Below are 13,768 nucleotides of genomic sequence, written 5' to 3'. Positions count from 1 at the left end.
AGCATCAGAGAGCCCGGTGGAAACAGGGCAAGCATGCTGAATGGGGAGCGGAGCTGGGTTTCCTACTTAATGTAACTGTCTCTGTTAAGCACTAACAAATTACAGGGGTTTAAAAGCAACAGGATCTCATCCTTTTTTCCATTCCCTGACCTCCTTGCTGCTTCTCTCACCACCCCTTCCCCCACCCCTTGGCCAAGATAGAGAAAGAGAAAATGCCCAGTTCTGTTTGCAATTAAATGATTTTCTTCTTCTTCTTCTTCTTCTTTTTTTCCCCCACTCCCCCTGTCCCTTTCTGTCTTTTGACCCTGCTGCCTTTCAAAGTGGATTGCACAATGACATGGAGAATGGGACTCAGTTTTACCATGCTGTTGGCAATGTGGCTGGTGTGTGGATCAGAACCCCACCTCCATGCCATGAATAGGGGGAGCCCCGGAGGGCGGAAAACACCTCTGGTTTCCCCAGCCAACAGAAGGCCAGCTCGGCTTCTGAGGCACACAGGGAGGTCTCAGGGAATTGAGAGAACCACTCTAGAAGAACCAAACCTTCCGCCTCTCCAAAGAAGGAGGAGTGTGCCGGTGTTGAGAGTAGCTCCCGCGACAACAGCGCCGCTGGCCCCCCAGCGCATCACTGGGGCCCCAGGGAGACCTAAGCAGAGACCAGTAGCCCCGAGCTCTCCCCGTGACATGATCCGAGATGAGGGGTCCTCCGCTCGCTCAAGACTGTTGCGTTTCCCCTCTGGGTCCAGTTCTCCTAACATCCTCGCCAGCTTTGCGGGGAAGAATAGGGTGTGGGTCATCTCGGCCCCTCACTCCTCAGAGGGCTACTACCGCCTCATGATGAGCCTCCTGAAGGACGACGTGTACTGTGAGCTGGCGGAAAGGCACATCCAGCAGATCGTGCTGTTCCACCAGGCAGGCGAGGAAGGAGGCAAAGTGCGGAGGATCACCAGTGAGGGCCGCGTCCTGGAGCAGCCCCTGGACCCCAGCCTCATCCCAAAGCTGATGAGCTTCCTGAAGCTGGAGAAGGGGAAGTTCGGCATGGTGCTATTGAAGAAGACGCTGCAGGTTGAGGAGCGCTACCCTTATCCCGTCAGGCTGGAGGCCCTGTATGAGATCATCGACCAAAGCCCCATCCGCAGGATTGAGAAAATCAGGCAGAAGGGTTTTGTCCAAAAATGCAAGGCCTCTGGGGTCGAGGGCCAGGTGGTGGAGGAGGGGAACAATGGCGGAGGGGCAGGAAAGCAGGTGGTGAGCAGTGAGAAGAGAAAGGAGGACCAGAGGAGAGCCCAAGTCCCACCAACCAGAGACACTCGGGTGAAGGTGCAGAGAAAACCGGCCACTACCACGGCCGCCCCTCCCCCACCTCCTCCAACCCCAAGGGCCACCACCCTGCCTCCTGCTGCAGTCCCAACAGTGACCCGGGCCACCTCTCGGGTGGTAACTGCAGCTGCAAGACTGACCACCACCACGGCCTTTCCCACCACCCAGAGGCCCTGGACTCCCAGGGTGCACCCCTCCTCAGATGCCCACAGGCCCCCGGCGACGGTGGAGGTGGCCCCTGCCAGGGAGCCGGTGGCCTCAGAAAATCTCTACCCTCAGCCCAGGAAGGATCAGCACAGGGAGAGGCTGCAGGCCACCAGGAGGCCCAGCAAGGCCACCAGCTTCGAGAGCTTCACGGCTGCCCCTCCCACCACCGTCTCAGAGCACAGCACAAGGGCAGGCCCCGGACGTTTCCGGGACAACCGCACAGACAGACGGGAGCATGGCCACCAAGACCCAAATGTGGTGCCAGGTCCTCACAAGCCAGCCAAGGGGAAACCTCCAAAAAAGAAAGCCCAGGACAAAATTCTTAGCAATGAGTATGAGAGTAAGTATGACCTCAGCAGGCCTACTGCCTCTCAGCTGGAGGAGGAGTTGCAGGTGGGGAATGTTCCCCCCAAAAAAGCAAAGGAATCGAAAAAGCATGAAAAGCTTGAGAAACCTGAGAAGGAGAAGAAAAAAAAGGTGAAAAATGAGAAAGCAGACAAGTTACTCAAGAGTGAAAAGCAGGTGAAGAAGGAGAAGGCTGAGAAAAAGAGCAGGCAGGAGAAAGAGAAGAGCAAGAAGAAAAAAGCAGGTAAAGCAGAGCAGGAGGGCTACCTGAAACCCACCACCAAACACTTTGCTCAGAGTCCCAGGAAGTCTGTGACCGATCTGCTGGGGTCCTTTGAAGGCAAACGAAGGCTGCTTGTAAGTAATCTTCTCCCTAGCGTTGTTCTGTGGGCTGAGGCAGGGCATGCTAAAGTTTGCTTTGCAATTTTTCTTAAAATCATGTTGCTGGATGGCAGACTGTGGCTGATTCCGTGCCATGTAAGGGAGATCAGGAGGTTTGTCCAGAAGGGGAGCCAGGCCAGGTGCTTCTTTTGGTTTAGTGCTCTATGAACCTCACTCCACACAGGTTTGTGACCCTAAGGTCCAGACTCAATGGCCGGGAGCTCTTAGACATAAACCCAGGGAAGCACATCTGCTCAGTTTCTTCGAAACCTGTCAGTATCCATCCCCCATCCTTAGCTCCTTCCAACAGATAGTTCTGGGTAGAGCTCCCTTTTACCGAGTTCAAAGAATAAAAGAAGATCAAAGGAGTTCCTAAAATGGCATGCTTTGACTCTTGTCATGACTTAGGAAAAGGACATATCTCTTCATGAGCTTAGGAACTAGAACTATGTGTATGGGGAAATGGTAAAATTTCTCCTTTTTCTCCTAATTAGGTCTATATCAGAGTGGAAGCCTGAAAGAGGAAAGGAAGGCAGCCTGGGTGGGGAGTGGATATGACTGGGCATGGGGAAGTGTCCTTGTTGGCGTGACCCTCACCAATGCTTTAAAACCAGGGGGTTGAAATCTTCTTTCCTTAATGACTGACTCCCCCATTACTGCCCAACTTCCAGTAAGAGGCCAAAAAGACAGCATGGGGAAGTGGGTTAATTGTTCCAATTTCCAAAGTGCTAGGGACAGATTTCAATTTCTCCCGAGCCTCTGTCAAAAGAGTCCCTCTGTGTGTGTGTGTGTGCATGCGTGTGTGTGTATGTGTGAAAGGAGACAAACAAACCTTGCTCCCACTTTGCCTATGTTTCTGAAGCCACTGATACAGAGCAAGTCATAGATTCATCTCAGGAGCTCTCTCTTTTGGCCATTACTAGCCTCCATCCAAAGTATAACTAAAGAATCTAGTCAAGCCAAAGGAAGCCTTTGGACAGAAATAAATCCCATCCTAAATGTAAGGGCAGTTCTCATCAGCCATATAAGAATGGCTTCTTTCCCTCTCCATGTCTCCTTGTGCCCTCTTTTGGGGCCCTTCCAAGATTTCTAAAATGTTGTCATTTTACTCTAGGCTGTCAAGGAGGAGAAGGTACAGCACAATCACTTCAGAGAAAAGGATCAGTAAATTAATGTCAGGCACTGTGAGTCAAGAAAGATTTTTTTTCCGGTATGTGGGTGGGAAGGAGACACTTCATGCCACTGAGGACAGCATTTGTCCTACTAAAGGCACAGGGTGACTGCACCCTGCATTATTACCACCACCACCACCGCCCCCGCCAAGAGATAGGCACTTTTCTCTCAAGGCATCCTGGGGCTTTTAATTTTTTCAATCTGGTCTAAATTTGGATTACTGATCTGAGCAGAGAGGCTCTGATGTCCATTTATCTTTAGTGGTTTCAAAAAGTTTAAATATGCATTTGAAATGTTACTCAGAGCAGAGTTCCTAGTGGTGTTTATCGTGGGTGGGGCATGTCCCCAAATTCTCTCAGCTGTTTCACAATGGTGCATCTATGCATTAGAACAAAATGTAAGTTTTCATTGATTCTACAGGTTTGTGTGTGTCTATGTGTGTGTGTTGTTATGCATTTTTTATATATTTCACTCATTTTTAACCAGAGCCTTAAAGTATACAAATTAGCAGAGGAGAGGCTGTCTGCTAGAGTAGTTTAACAGCTACTTGGTTATTTTCAGAGTACATAAATCTAAAGGAGAATATTTTAGTCAGAGCCAAAAGAGTCATTCATTTCAGAGGAGAATTCTACCTGGGACTTAAATGTCTGTTACAGAACATAAGGGAGCCAACTGCTTTTTCTGAGGTGTGGGCAAGTCTGCACAGTGTGCTCCTCCCAAGGACCCAGGACTTTGTCCAGCCTGCTAGAGCACATCACCCAACCCTGGTTGTTTAGCCAACAGGGCAGGCAAAGTTCTCCTCATGGGAAGGTTTTTTGCAGGGGGAAAATAATCATGGGTAAAATGTCGGGATTGTAATTGTGCACCCGTCTGGCAAATACTTCCATTGCTCCTGGTTTGTGAGTCCAAAGAAAGAGGTTTTCATACTCTATCCCTGATATTAGTCATGCCTTTCATTCCTCCCCTTTCGTTCTACTCCCTTAGTCAGGGATTTGAAAGCCCAGTTGGGTATTTTCTGCTTTAAACAGTATCCCTGATCATAAATTCCTAGCAAATGAAATTCAAATGACAGCCTCTGCTGATGTCATGTGAGGCAAACCAGAAACCAACTGGGGTGGCTCATGGCAGCGTTGCTCTTTGGGGCTGGTGAGAGAACCAGGTTTGTTATTAGGAAGAAAGTACCAACAGGAGGAAGTTCCATCTCACCATCCCACGTGTGCCCAGTTGATGATCATACCAGAAATGTGTTTTTAGAAGAGCTAATATCTAAAATAGGCACTAATTAGAAAAGACAAGATGAAATAAATGTGATATAATATCAAAAGATGGAGAGAAAAGGAATCTGTTTCACCAGGCAGAGGGGAGACTTGGGTTTCTGGGTAAAAGAGCTGGTTGGTGCCATTTATCTTTTTTCCACTTATTTTTCCTATTATACATGCTGATATTATTCAGGAAGTGCAGGGATTCAATTAATATTCATTGAGGCTTCTCAGCCTCTGAGCTATAAAAGGAGGTCTGACGAGATACACCTCCAACTGGTCACAACCAAACCCAGTGTGAGCAAACTGAAGCGAGGTTACATTCTAAGAAGTCACACCGGACTTTTAGCTCCTTTTTCCATTTCTCGGTAAACAGCTACAATGTATCATAAAGCTCTAGGGCTTTACATGTATTTATTTCATTCTTTGGATGTGAAAACATCATGTAGTTCCTCCCTAACCCATTTTTTTAGAGAAACAATGGTCACCATGGTGAACAGCATCTGAGAGACCTTCCAAGGAGCTGCAGGTAGAACCAGGTGTCCTATTCTGAGGCCAGAGGTCAGTCCTTCAAGAGCACATCTTGCAAGGTGCTTTGCCAAAGCTGTGTGGTTTAACTGTCATAACAACCCCATGAGGAAGGACTCATTAACTCCACTGTATAGTCAAGAAAGAAGCTTAGAGAGTTTGAGAAATTTCCTAAGATGCGTAGCTAATACATGGCCATGTCAGAATTAGAACTCAAGTCCCTTTGATTTTTAAAATTCATACTCCAGCCACTCCCATCATTCTGCATCCTATGAGTGTGAGCCTTCAGTGGACATATGCCATAAACTGAAAGAGAAACTGAGAAATCATCCTCTCAGTTAATCAATTCACATGTTTTAAAATTCACTTTTAACCTTAAATTACTCAGGTAAATGGTAAGGTCTAACAATTGTCAATATTTTGTGCTAAGCAACAGTGTAGAGTTTCCAACCTTATTGCCCAGCTGGTTCTCTGCACCTGAGCCCTCTGGCTTGCCTGGGGGTCAATCGAGAATAATAGATTGACTCCCAGTTAACCTAACCCCTCAGACTGGTTGGTGTCAGTTTAGAGTTGACAACAGTAAGAATATAGAAACACTGTTTATCATTAAAACATTGGACTATGTGGTATAGAGCTGAAAAGCCATCATTTTGTGCCCTGAGGTGTACCTACTTGTCACCTAGCAAGAGGCCTCACACTGTGGAATTACATAGACTTAAGATCAAGTTAAGCACTCTAGAGACAATCTCCTATAATTCAAGTAGGTTCTTACTTTTAACACTACCTCAGAAATTTGGATATTGAAACAACAATCTACTTATTTGGTTTAATTTTAGAAAAGTTTATAAAGCTCTGCTTTACTAAAGCATACTACTAGCTTGAATGTTACTTTTCAGAAACTTGTAAAAATCTAGTGTTTTGAGCTTAACACAGTGCTTAAAATAAGCTGAGACTTAAAATATCTTCCCTTTAGCATCTTCTCATTCTTGTTTGTTCCCTTCACTTACGCAAACTGGCTTCATTATATTCTGAGGCTCCTTGTGCCAACACACCAGTTGGAAGAGAAACATAAAATAGAACCACAACACAATTCTGAACCCATGTTACATGCCCTGATTTATCACCACCAAACTGGAAAGAGGCCAAGTGTCAGACAATAATGTTTATTGAGAAGTTCTAAGATGCTCTTTTTAGGAAGAGAGAATTGGACATGGTTACCATTTTAAACACCATTTGAAGCAATGTCAAGCTTAACAGCAAACGGGAAGGAGATGTCAGCACACAGGGAAAGAGTGGCTGAAATATGTTCATATGATCAGCCTCTACTACTGTCCCCGATGCTAGCTCGAGCAGCAGATTAAATGCAAGGGGGAAAAGGGTCTTTAGCAGCTGGTTCTCAGGGGTCATCTAGACATTCTTAAGCAGGGGGACACTCCTCCTCACCTCTGGCTGGAGTGATCTATGGAAACTAAAGAACATGGGCCAACATTCGAACAATAATTGAAAGGAGAATGTGACCATTGAGGGCTAGGAAAGATGTTAAGGAAGATGCTGCATTTGAAGACTTATTACCTGTAGTTAAGGTGGAGGGGAGGGGAGAGCTTTTTGGGTGGAAAGGGTAATAGGGGCCAAGACAGAGGAAGGAATGAGAGTCAGCTCTTCAGAGGCAACATACCCATATGGTGCTTATGTGCACACAGCCTACACACACACACACACACACACACACACACACACACACATAAAATTTTTTTCCCCTTGATTCTCACTCCCATTGTCAGGGAAGTTGTTCCATTATAAAGATGCAAAAGTCAAGGTTCAGAAAGTTAAGTGGCCTTGTTGAGATAGCCAGTGTTGAACTAAGAATAAATGCAGTCCCTCCCACTTTAACTACATTCACCCTTTCTCTGTGCCACTCTGCCCAGATTCCTTTCATTTCATAACAGAGACCAGTCTACTACAGGGTGAAGAGGTCATATAAGGGAGGAATAGGAGGAAAGGTTAGCAAGAGAGAGCCTGGGGCCAGGTTGCAGGAGGGAGGAAGTGAGTCATGCAAAATAAATGTCACCTCAGGGGTAGGTTAAGGCATCCCTGGGCACAGGTCCTGAGGTGAAAATAAACATCAGGGTTCTTTATTTATTTATGTTGATTCCCGCTGGGTATCCAGTGGCCCAGGGCTACTGTGTTCAGAGGTAATGAGAGAAGCTGCCAGGCCGGGGAGGATGAGCTTCTGAATGATTCTATGTTGTCTGAAGTCCCAGTTATTCATAGGAGGGAGAAACAGACCAGAGGGAGCTGTGAGGGCTCTTGAAATCCTGTCCTATCATTGTGTCCATGGGCTGTAAAGGTCCACAGCCAAGTATGATAAGAATGAAATGGAATCTATGTATGGATTTGAAGTTACAAAAGCAGGTAATTATCAGTCATCTAGCATGTGGACAGCTGTGCTCTAGAGACTCCTCTAAGTACATTCTAAATACGGGCACATCCTTCATTTAGAAAAGGGAATCCAAAGTCATTACCAGTAAAGCTTACCTTTGTTCCTGGCTATTTTGTGTTTTCACTTGAACATTCATTTATTTCAAAGTAGTGTGTTTGTGAGCAAAGAATGGCCTGGAAAAAAACCTTAAATATACCAACTGAAAATAAAGCTCCAAGGTATGGGCCACCATTAAAACCTGAAGAAATACGTTCAAATGTCATAAAACCAATTGAAAACTAACAAAGCAAAAATACCATCACCGAACCCTTTTATAGCCACCCTAAATCTTTTTTAAGGCTAAGTATGAATCAATGAATAAATTTGGGAAAATATTATTTTTCCTCTTGGGGAATTACATTTCTAAAATAAGCATAGTCTACCCACCCTGTCCACCTGAACAGGCATATAAACACAAAATCAAAAATACACAAAATCATGACCACTTAAATAAATATAAATAACAACCTGAAGGGGGGGGGGAAGCTACATCCCAGAAAAATCTTTGTTAATGTCCCGCTCAAAAGTTATCGAACACATTTTGATTTCCATGAGGGAATAGTATTTTGTCTAGCTCAGGGAATTTTTAAAAGAGAAAGCCTGCAGGCACCAATAAACACATCTCTGACAGAGAAGGATAAACAGCAGTTTCAAGCTGGGAGCAGATTTATTAACCGTTTTGATTAAGTGTTTGGAAGGGATTAACAACATGGCAAATTGCCTTCTGAAAAATGCCAAGCTAATAGCCCCAAACTTCAGGAATCTTTTATAAGGTTAGATGGGTAAATAGAAAAGGGGCTGACAAATTTGAATATTGTCAGGTTTGAAAAAGGGTATAGAGGCTGGGCTCTAAGCCAAATTATGTGTTCGCAAAGGGTCGTGCAGACAACAGTCTAAGGAGCTCTTTAGGGTCAGAGAGCTCAACAAAGACCTGCTCATCATCAGAATGAAATTCCACGTCCTTCCACCTCCAGGGTGAACAGCACCATGCCCACCCACTCGTGGGGTGTGGCACATAGTTCTGGTCTCTGCTCATGGAAAACCTGGTAAAATTGGAGAAGGCTTGGGAAAAGCCTACAAAAAGAATCAAGGAAGTAGAAAAGCTTTTATATCCAGTTAGATGGAAACATCGAGACATTCTTAGAGCATTCAACAGGAGCCCTAAAAATGAAAGGTATCCTCCTTTTATCCAAAATTATAAAATCTGACTTCCCAGATGGCTCTGGTGACTATCACCTCTCTTTCTTTTGCTCTGTCTTTTCCTCTTTTTCCCCAGAAGCCAGGGGTTGGCAGTGAGCTTCAAAGACACACAGGAGCTTGTTGAAAAATGCCAAGCCTGAATTATAGAACCGAAAGAGCAAAATCCACCCTGTCGGGGGGTTCTCCAGTGTCAAAGAGGTCTGCCACAAACCCTGTACAGGCCCAGTGTGACAATGAATATATTCTGTGTGACAAATCATAGGCCAAAAGGCCATCCTAAAAACTTTCTGCAAGATTGCCTATTAAAGTATGATTAAGAATGAAACAGAATCTATGTATGGATTTGAAGTTACAAAGAGTATGAAGCTCTCTCAACCCTGTGGGACATGAAACAAAAGAGTGATAACCACTGAATTCACGAGAGCGTCCATTAGGATAATAAAGCTCAAAAGGAAGGAAGGGGGATAGCAGTTGCTAACAATGATTGCATGTCCAGTATTCATGTAACAGCCTTGCAAAATAAGTATTCCTGTGCAGAGTTCACAAATGAGAAAGCTAGGACACATGAAGACTAGTACTAAAGACAACTGGTGAGAACAGAAAACTCTGAGGTATCTGGAGCCATTTTAAATAGGGGGGAGGGGCTTTCCAAATGGGTTGTTTTGGCCCTAATTACGGTAACTGTCCAATAGAACACTCTAGTTGACTTTAGTGTCAGTCACTACCGGCCCTCTATTTTAAACTATCCCTTTGGACTTTGCCTCTGTATACAACTATCACTGTGAATTACTATTTGCTTGCCTCCTCCCATCTCTAGCTGATCACGGCTCCGAAGGCTGAGAACAACATGTACGTGCAGCAGCGAGATGAGTATCTGGAAAGTTTCTGTAAGATGGCCACCAGGAAAATCTCCGTGATCACCATCTTTGGCCCTGTCAACAACAGTACCATGAAAATCGACCACTTCCAGCTAGGTTCTCTTCAACATTTTAATTGCATTATTGTTTTTCTCATACCTAAGGTGTGACAAACTTTATGGAAGAGGTCAGTGGGGCATTAAGAGGGTCACTCAGTTATTCAGAAGGCTCTTTCCTGTGGTGACAAAGGTCAGTTTACCAGCCTATTTACGTAACTATTCCGGATGGTTCTGGTGTAAGTTTTTGGCACGTTACAATGAAAAAAATATGCAAGCATTCTGTGGGTTCAAAGTCAATAAGGCAGAGAAAAATGAGAGAAGAAATACAGTGGTGGGAGAGCCAGAAAGGTATGTAGACAGTCTCCTCTGGCTCCGGAATCATCTAGCCTGTGAATGATACCATCTGATCTTCCTGCTGCTTTCACGCTGCAGGTGACTCACTCACAGATGGGGACCTGCGAGACCTCTGGAAGCCCTTGACTCTAGTCTAGCAAGCCTGGGGAGGGCAGAGGAAGGCTGTTCAGCTAAATGAAAAGTCACTGAAAATATGGACTGAACTGCACCCAAGTCCTTTTGGAGAGCCGAAGAATTTGGCTAACTGTAGAGTTTTCACAATTTTTCATATTAATGGTGCGTGTGAGGCCCATGAGGCATACAGCTCAGCGCTGGGCAGCTGCCTAACTCCTTGCAGGTCTCATGGGAATGTTGCAAGATTTACTGAGTGGTTTGGTCGCAGAGTCAGAAGCCCCAGATCTGATCCACCCAGTTTCTTCTATAATTATTACATCTCTGGGGTTTTATGTTAAAAAAAAAAAAACAAAAAACCCTTTTTCCCTTCATGCATTCTCTACTTTTTAATTTTTTTAATTTTAACTACAACAGAAGTCCTTCATATTTCACATTTGCAGATCCTGCATATTTTTCATAAAATACATTTACTCAGAAAGAATATAAAACATATTTTCCCCATTAGTTAACATTTAACTTCAATACATATAACACATTATCTCACAGATTTTTCTGTCATGTGATCTTGATGTAATAGAACACATAGCAGTCAAAATTATGTCATATAATGCCAATTTGGTTTGGATATTGTCTAGCTTCTAATTCATATGTTAAAAAATTGTGGTAAAGAGGCACTTGGATGGCTCAGATGGTTAAGTGTCTTGGTCCCAGATCAGGTCTTGTTCTCAGGGTCATGAGTTCAGGCCTCCTGTTTGGCTCCGCACTGGGTGTGGAGCCTATTAAGAAAAAGAGAGAGAGAGAGAGAGAGAAGAAAAGAAGAGGAAAGAAAAGAAAAGAAAAAAAAGATAAGTTTGCAGTTAAAACATGTGATCCCCAATTTTTTTTTTTAAAGAGGGAGAGAGACAGAAATGTGGAGAGGCAGAGGGAGAGGGACAGAGAGAACCCTAAGCAGGCTCCATGCCCAGCACAAAACCAGACACTGAGTTTGATCTCACAACTCTGAGATCATGACCTGAGCTAAAATCAAGAGTAGGATGCCTAACCAACTGAGCCACCCACGTGCTCTGAGCCCTATCTTCTTAACTAATTTTTAAGTGTACAATACAGTATTGGTAACTATAGGCACAGTATTGTATACAGGTCTCTAGAACTTATTCAAATATGAAGTTTCAGTTATACTTTCTCTATTTTTATTAGCTCACCTTTCCCTGAGTTAGCTCCAAAGGAAAATAAATACCATCCTTTCCAATGTCCCACCATAAAACACTGTGGATAGGTGATGGGTTTGTGGACATCAATCCCTATGCTGCATCTGTGTTTGGGAGGGAGTACAACAACAAAGCCCTTAACCACCACAACAATAATCATAAAAACAGAAGACACAAAAGAAGTTCTAGAGTCAGACCAGTTCAAATCCACAGTCCTAACTTATCTGTTGTGTGACTTTGGGCAAGTTGGTCCCTAAACCTCACCCTAGAAAATAATGAAATCTATTTCACAGGCTACGGTGAGGATTTAGTAAGATAGCGCCTATAAGTATCTGTCATATAATAAATACTATTATATGATCTGGAGATCAGTGAGCTGTCACAGGGACTAGAGCACCTATAATTAAAAAGAACTTGGACCTGTTTTCTGTTAATGACAGAATGTTGACAGGGAACCCTCACAACTGACCTTCCAGGTCACAAGGTGCCTTATGATTCCTGGTAACAAAACCAAAGCCCAGAAGATTAAGACTGCAAAGCCACCTATTTCATGTTTAACTGAGATTCAGCCATTTACTTCTGGATTTTTCAAATAGTAGCAAGAGCCAGTGAGCTTAATTACAGTCCAGATGTCTAGAGAGGAAAGAGGAATTCAGTTCAGTGCAGAAACTGGTGCTGGCTGGTGATGAAAGACCTCCCCTGCCAGGTGTTCCCAGTGTCAACTGTGTTGCCCACCAACCCTACACAAAGAATCCTCATTCCTCATTTCAGAGAAGTTTGGAAAAATCATTATATGTTCTACTTCAGCCTCTATGTGGTCCCAACTGTTAAAAGCATCTGGTGCTGCCTTGGCAAATTTTTAGCATTAATCCTGCTGTTTTTTAGACATCTGGATTGAATATGGGCTGTAGAGGCACTGAGGGGTTTTTTCCTGCCCTATTGGAAGTCAGGTGTTGTGCATTGGGTGTTTGCCTCTCACTGAATGTTAGGTTGGACATCGTTGGGGGGGGGGGGACTTCATTTTTGATCCTCATTTAATTCCTGGAAGGCCTTTCTCTATTTGTGTTATGTCCCAGCTTACCCTCCTTATGGGAAAGGATGTAGAATTTTCAGCCAAGACTGGGAGCCAGCCATGGGAAAACAGGAATTGGCATGCACCATGGACTCAGTGAACCAAACTCTAGCCTTGACCAATTTTCAGCTGGAAATCTATCAGATGGCCTTACTTTCTTTAAAAATAAATCAAGGATTCTCTACCCTTCCAGACTTTTACTGGGCCCTAAAAAGAGAGACCCACATCCAACTACACTGTGGGCTGTACTCACCAGCTGGTCCATTTTGCTAAATGTATTTGGACTATAGGTGATGGACCTACAAATACCTGGAAATTTACCTTAAGATTTCAATCATTAGCCTAATGAATGTCACTCATGCCTGAGCAAATTACAACGCAGATTAAGCCCCTGTGGTTTTGCCATTCAAAATAATATTATACAGGAGAGTTTAGAAAGATACAACATACAAAAGCATTCTCAGTTGTTATTGGTACTTAAAATATCAATTGGACAGAAAAATTGGTGTACATATGAAGAGGATGGATTATAGACAAAGAGTGCCAGAGAGAAAGAAGTAGCTGGCTAAAGGCACTTTGCTGGAGTACCTGCATGGTTTAGTCAGTTAAGCATCTGCCTTCAGCTCCGGTCATGATCCCAGGGTCCTGGGATTGAGCCTGGCATCAGCAGGGAGTCTGCTTCTCCTTCTCCTTCCCCCTCTGCCTCTCAGCTTTGCTGATGCTCTCACTGTCTCTCTCATGCTCCCTCTCTCTCAAATAAATTTTAAAAATTAATAATAAAAGCACTTTACTGCAGAATGGAAAGAGAAATATGGGGAAAACACAGGAAGTGTGTTCCTCTCTTAGAAAGATACAGGGATAAAAAAATATTTGACACTGATATCCAATCACCAGCTTTTAAGGGCTAGAACATATAGGACATTTTTATGGACAAAGGAAGTTCTTTGAAAACTTCCTGTGAAAGAGGAAGAGTTTGAGGGTATTTGATGAAAAAGGGGGTGGAAAGTTGATGGGGATGGGGCTGGAATGTAACAACAGGATAGAAAGTGATTCCATAGTTATATGAGTAAGGAAGTCATGGGTGAATTTCTAAAATACCTTTTGTAGGTGAGAACAACAGACTCTATCTCAGCCTAAATATTCTCTTTCTGTCTCTGATTCTGTTGAAGAGAATTGTTTCTTATGAACAAGCCTCACTGACTCCATAACAATG

At 44.0% G+C, this 13,768-nt stretch overlaps 1 protein-coding gene across 1 annotated transcript in view; it reads left to right on the top strand.

Moving 5' to 3' along the window:
• Positions 1-13,768, top strand: part of CCDC80 (coiled-coil domain containing 80) — a 32,630-nt gene that overhangs the window by 906 nt on the left and 17,956 nt on the right. Inside the window, exons 2-3 of the mRNA XM_032852208.1 lie at positions 322-2,228; positions 9,709-9,865. Coding sequence (XP_032708099.1) covers positions 333-2,228; positions 9,709-9,865 — 2,053 coding nt within the window. The 5' untranslated portion in view covers positions 322-332. The remainder of the gene's footprint in view (positions 1-321; positions 2,229-9,708; positions 9,866-13,768) is intronic.

This window comes from Lontra canadensis, unplaced genomic scaffold, assembly GCF_010015895.1.
Source record: "Lontra canadensis isolate GAN:19392208 unplaced genomic scaffold, GSC_riverotter_1.0 scaffold6, whole genome shotgun sequence".
Taxonomy (NCBI): Eukaryota; Metazoa; Chordata; class Mammalia; order Carnivora; family Mustelidae; genus Lontra; species Lontra canadensis.
This window is presented reverse-complemented; position numbering and strand designations above follow the sequence as displayed.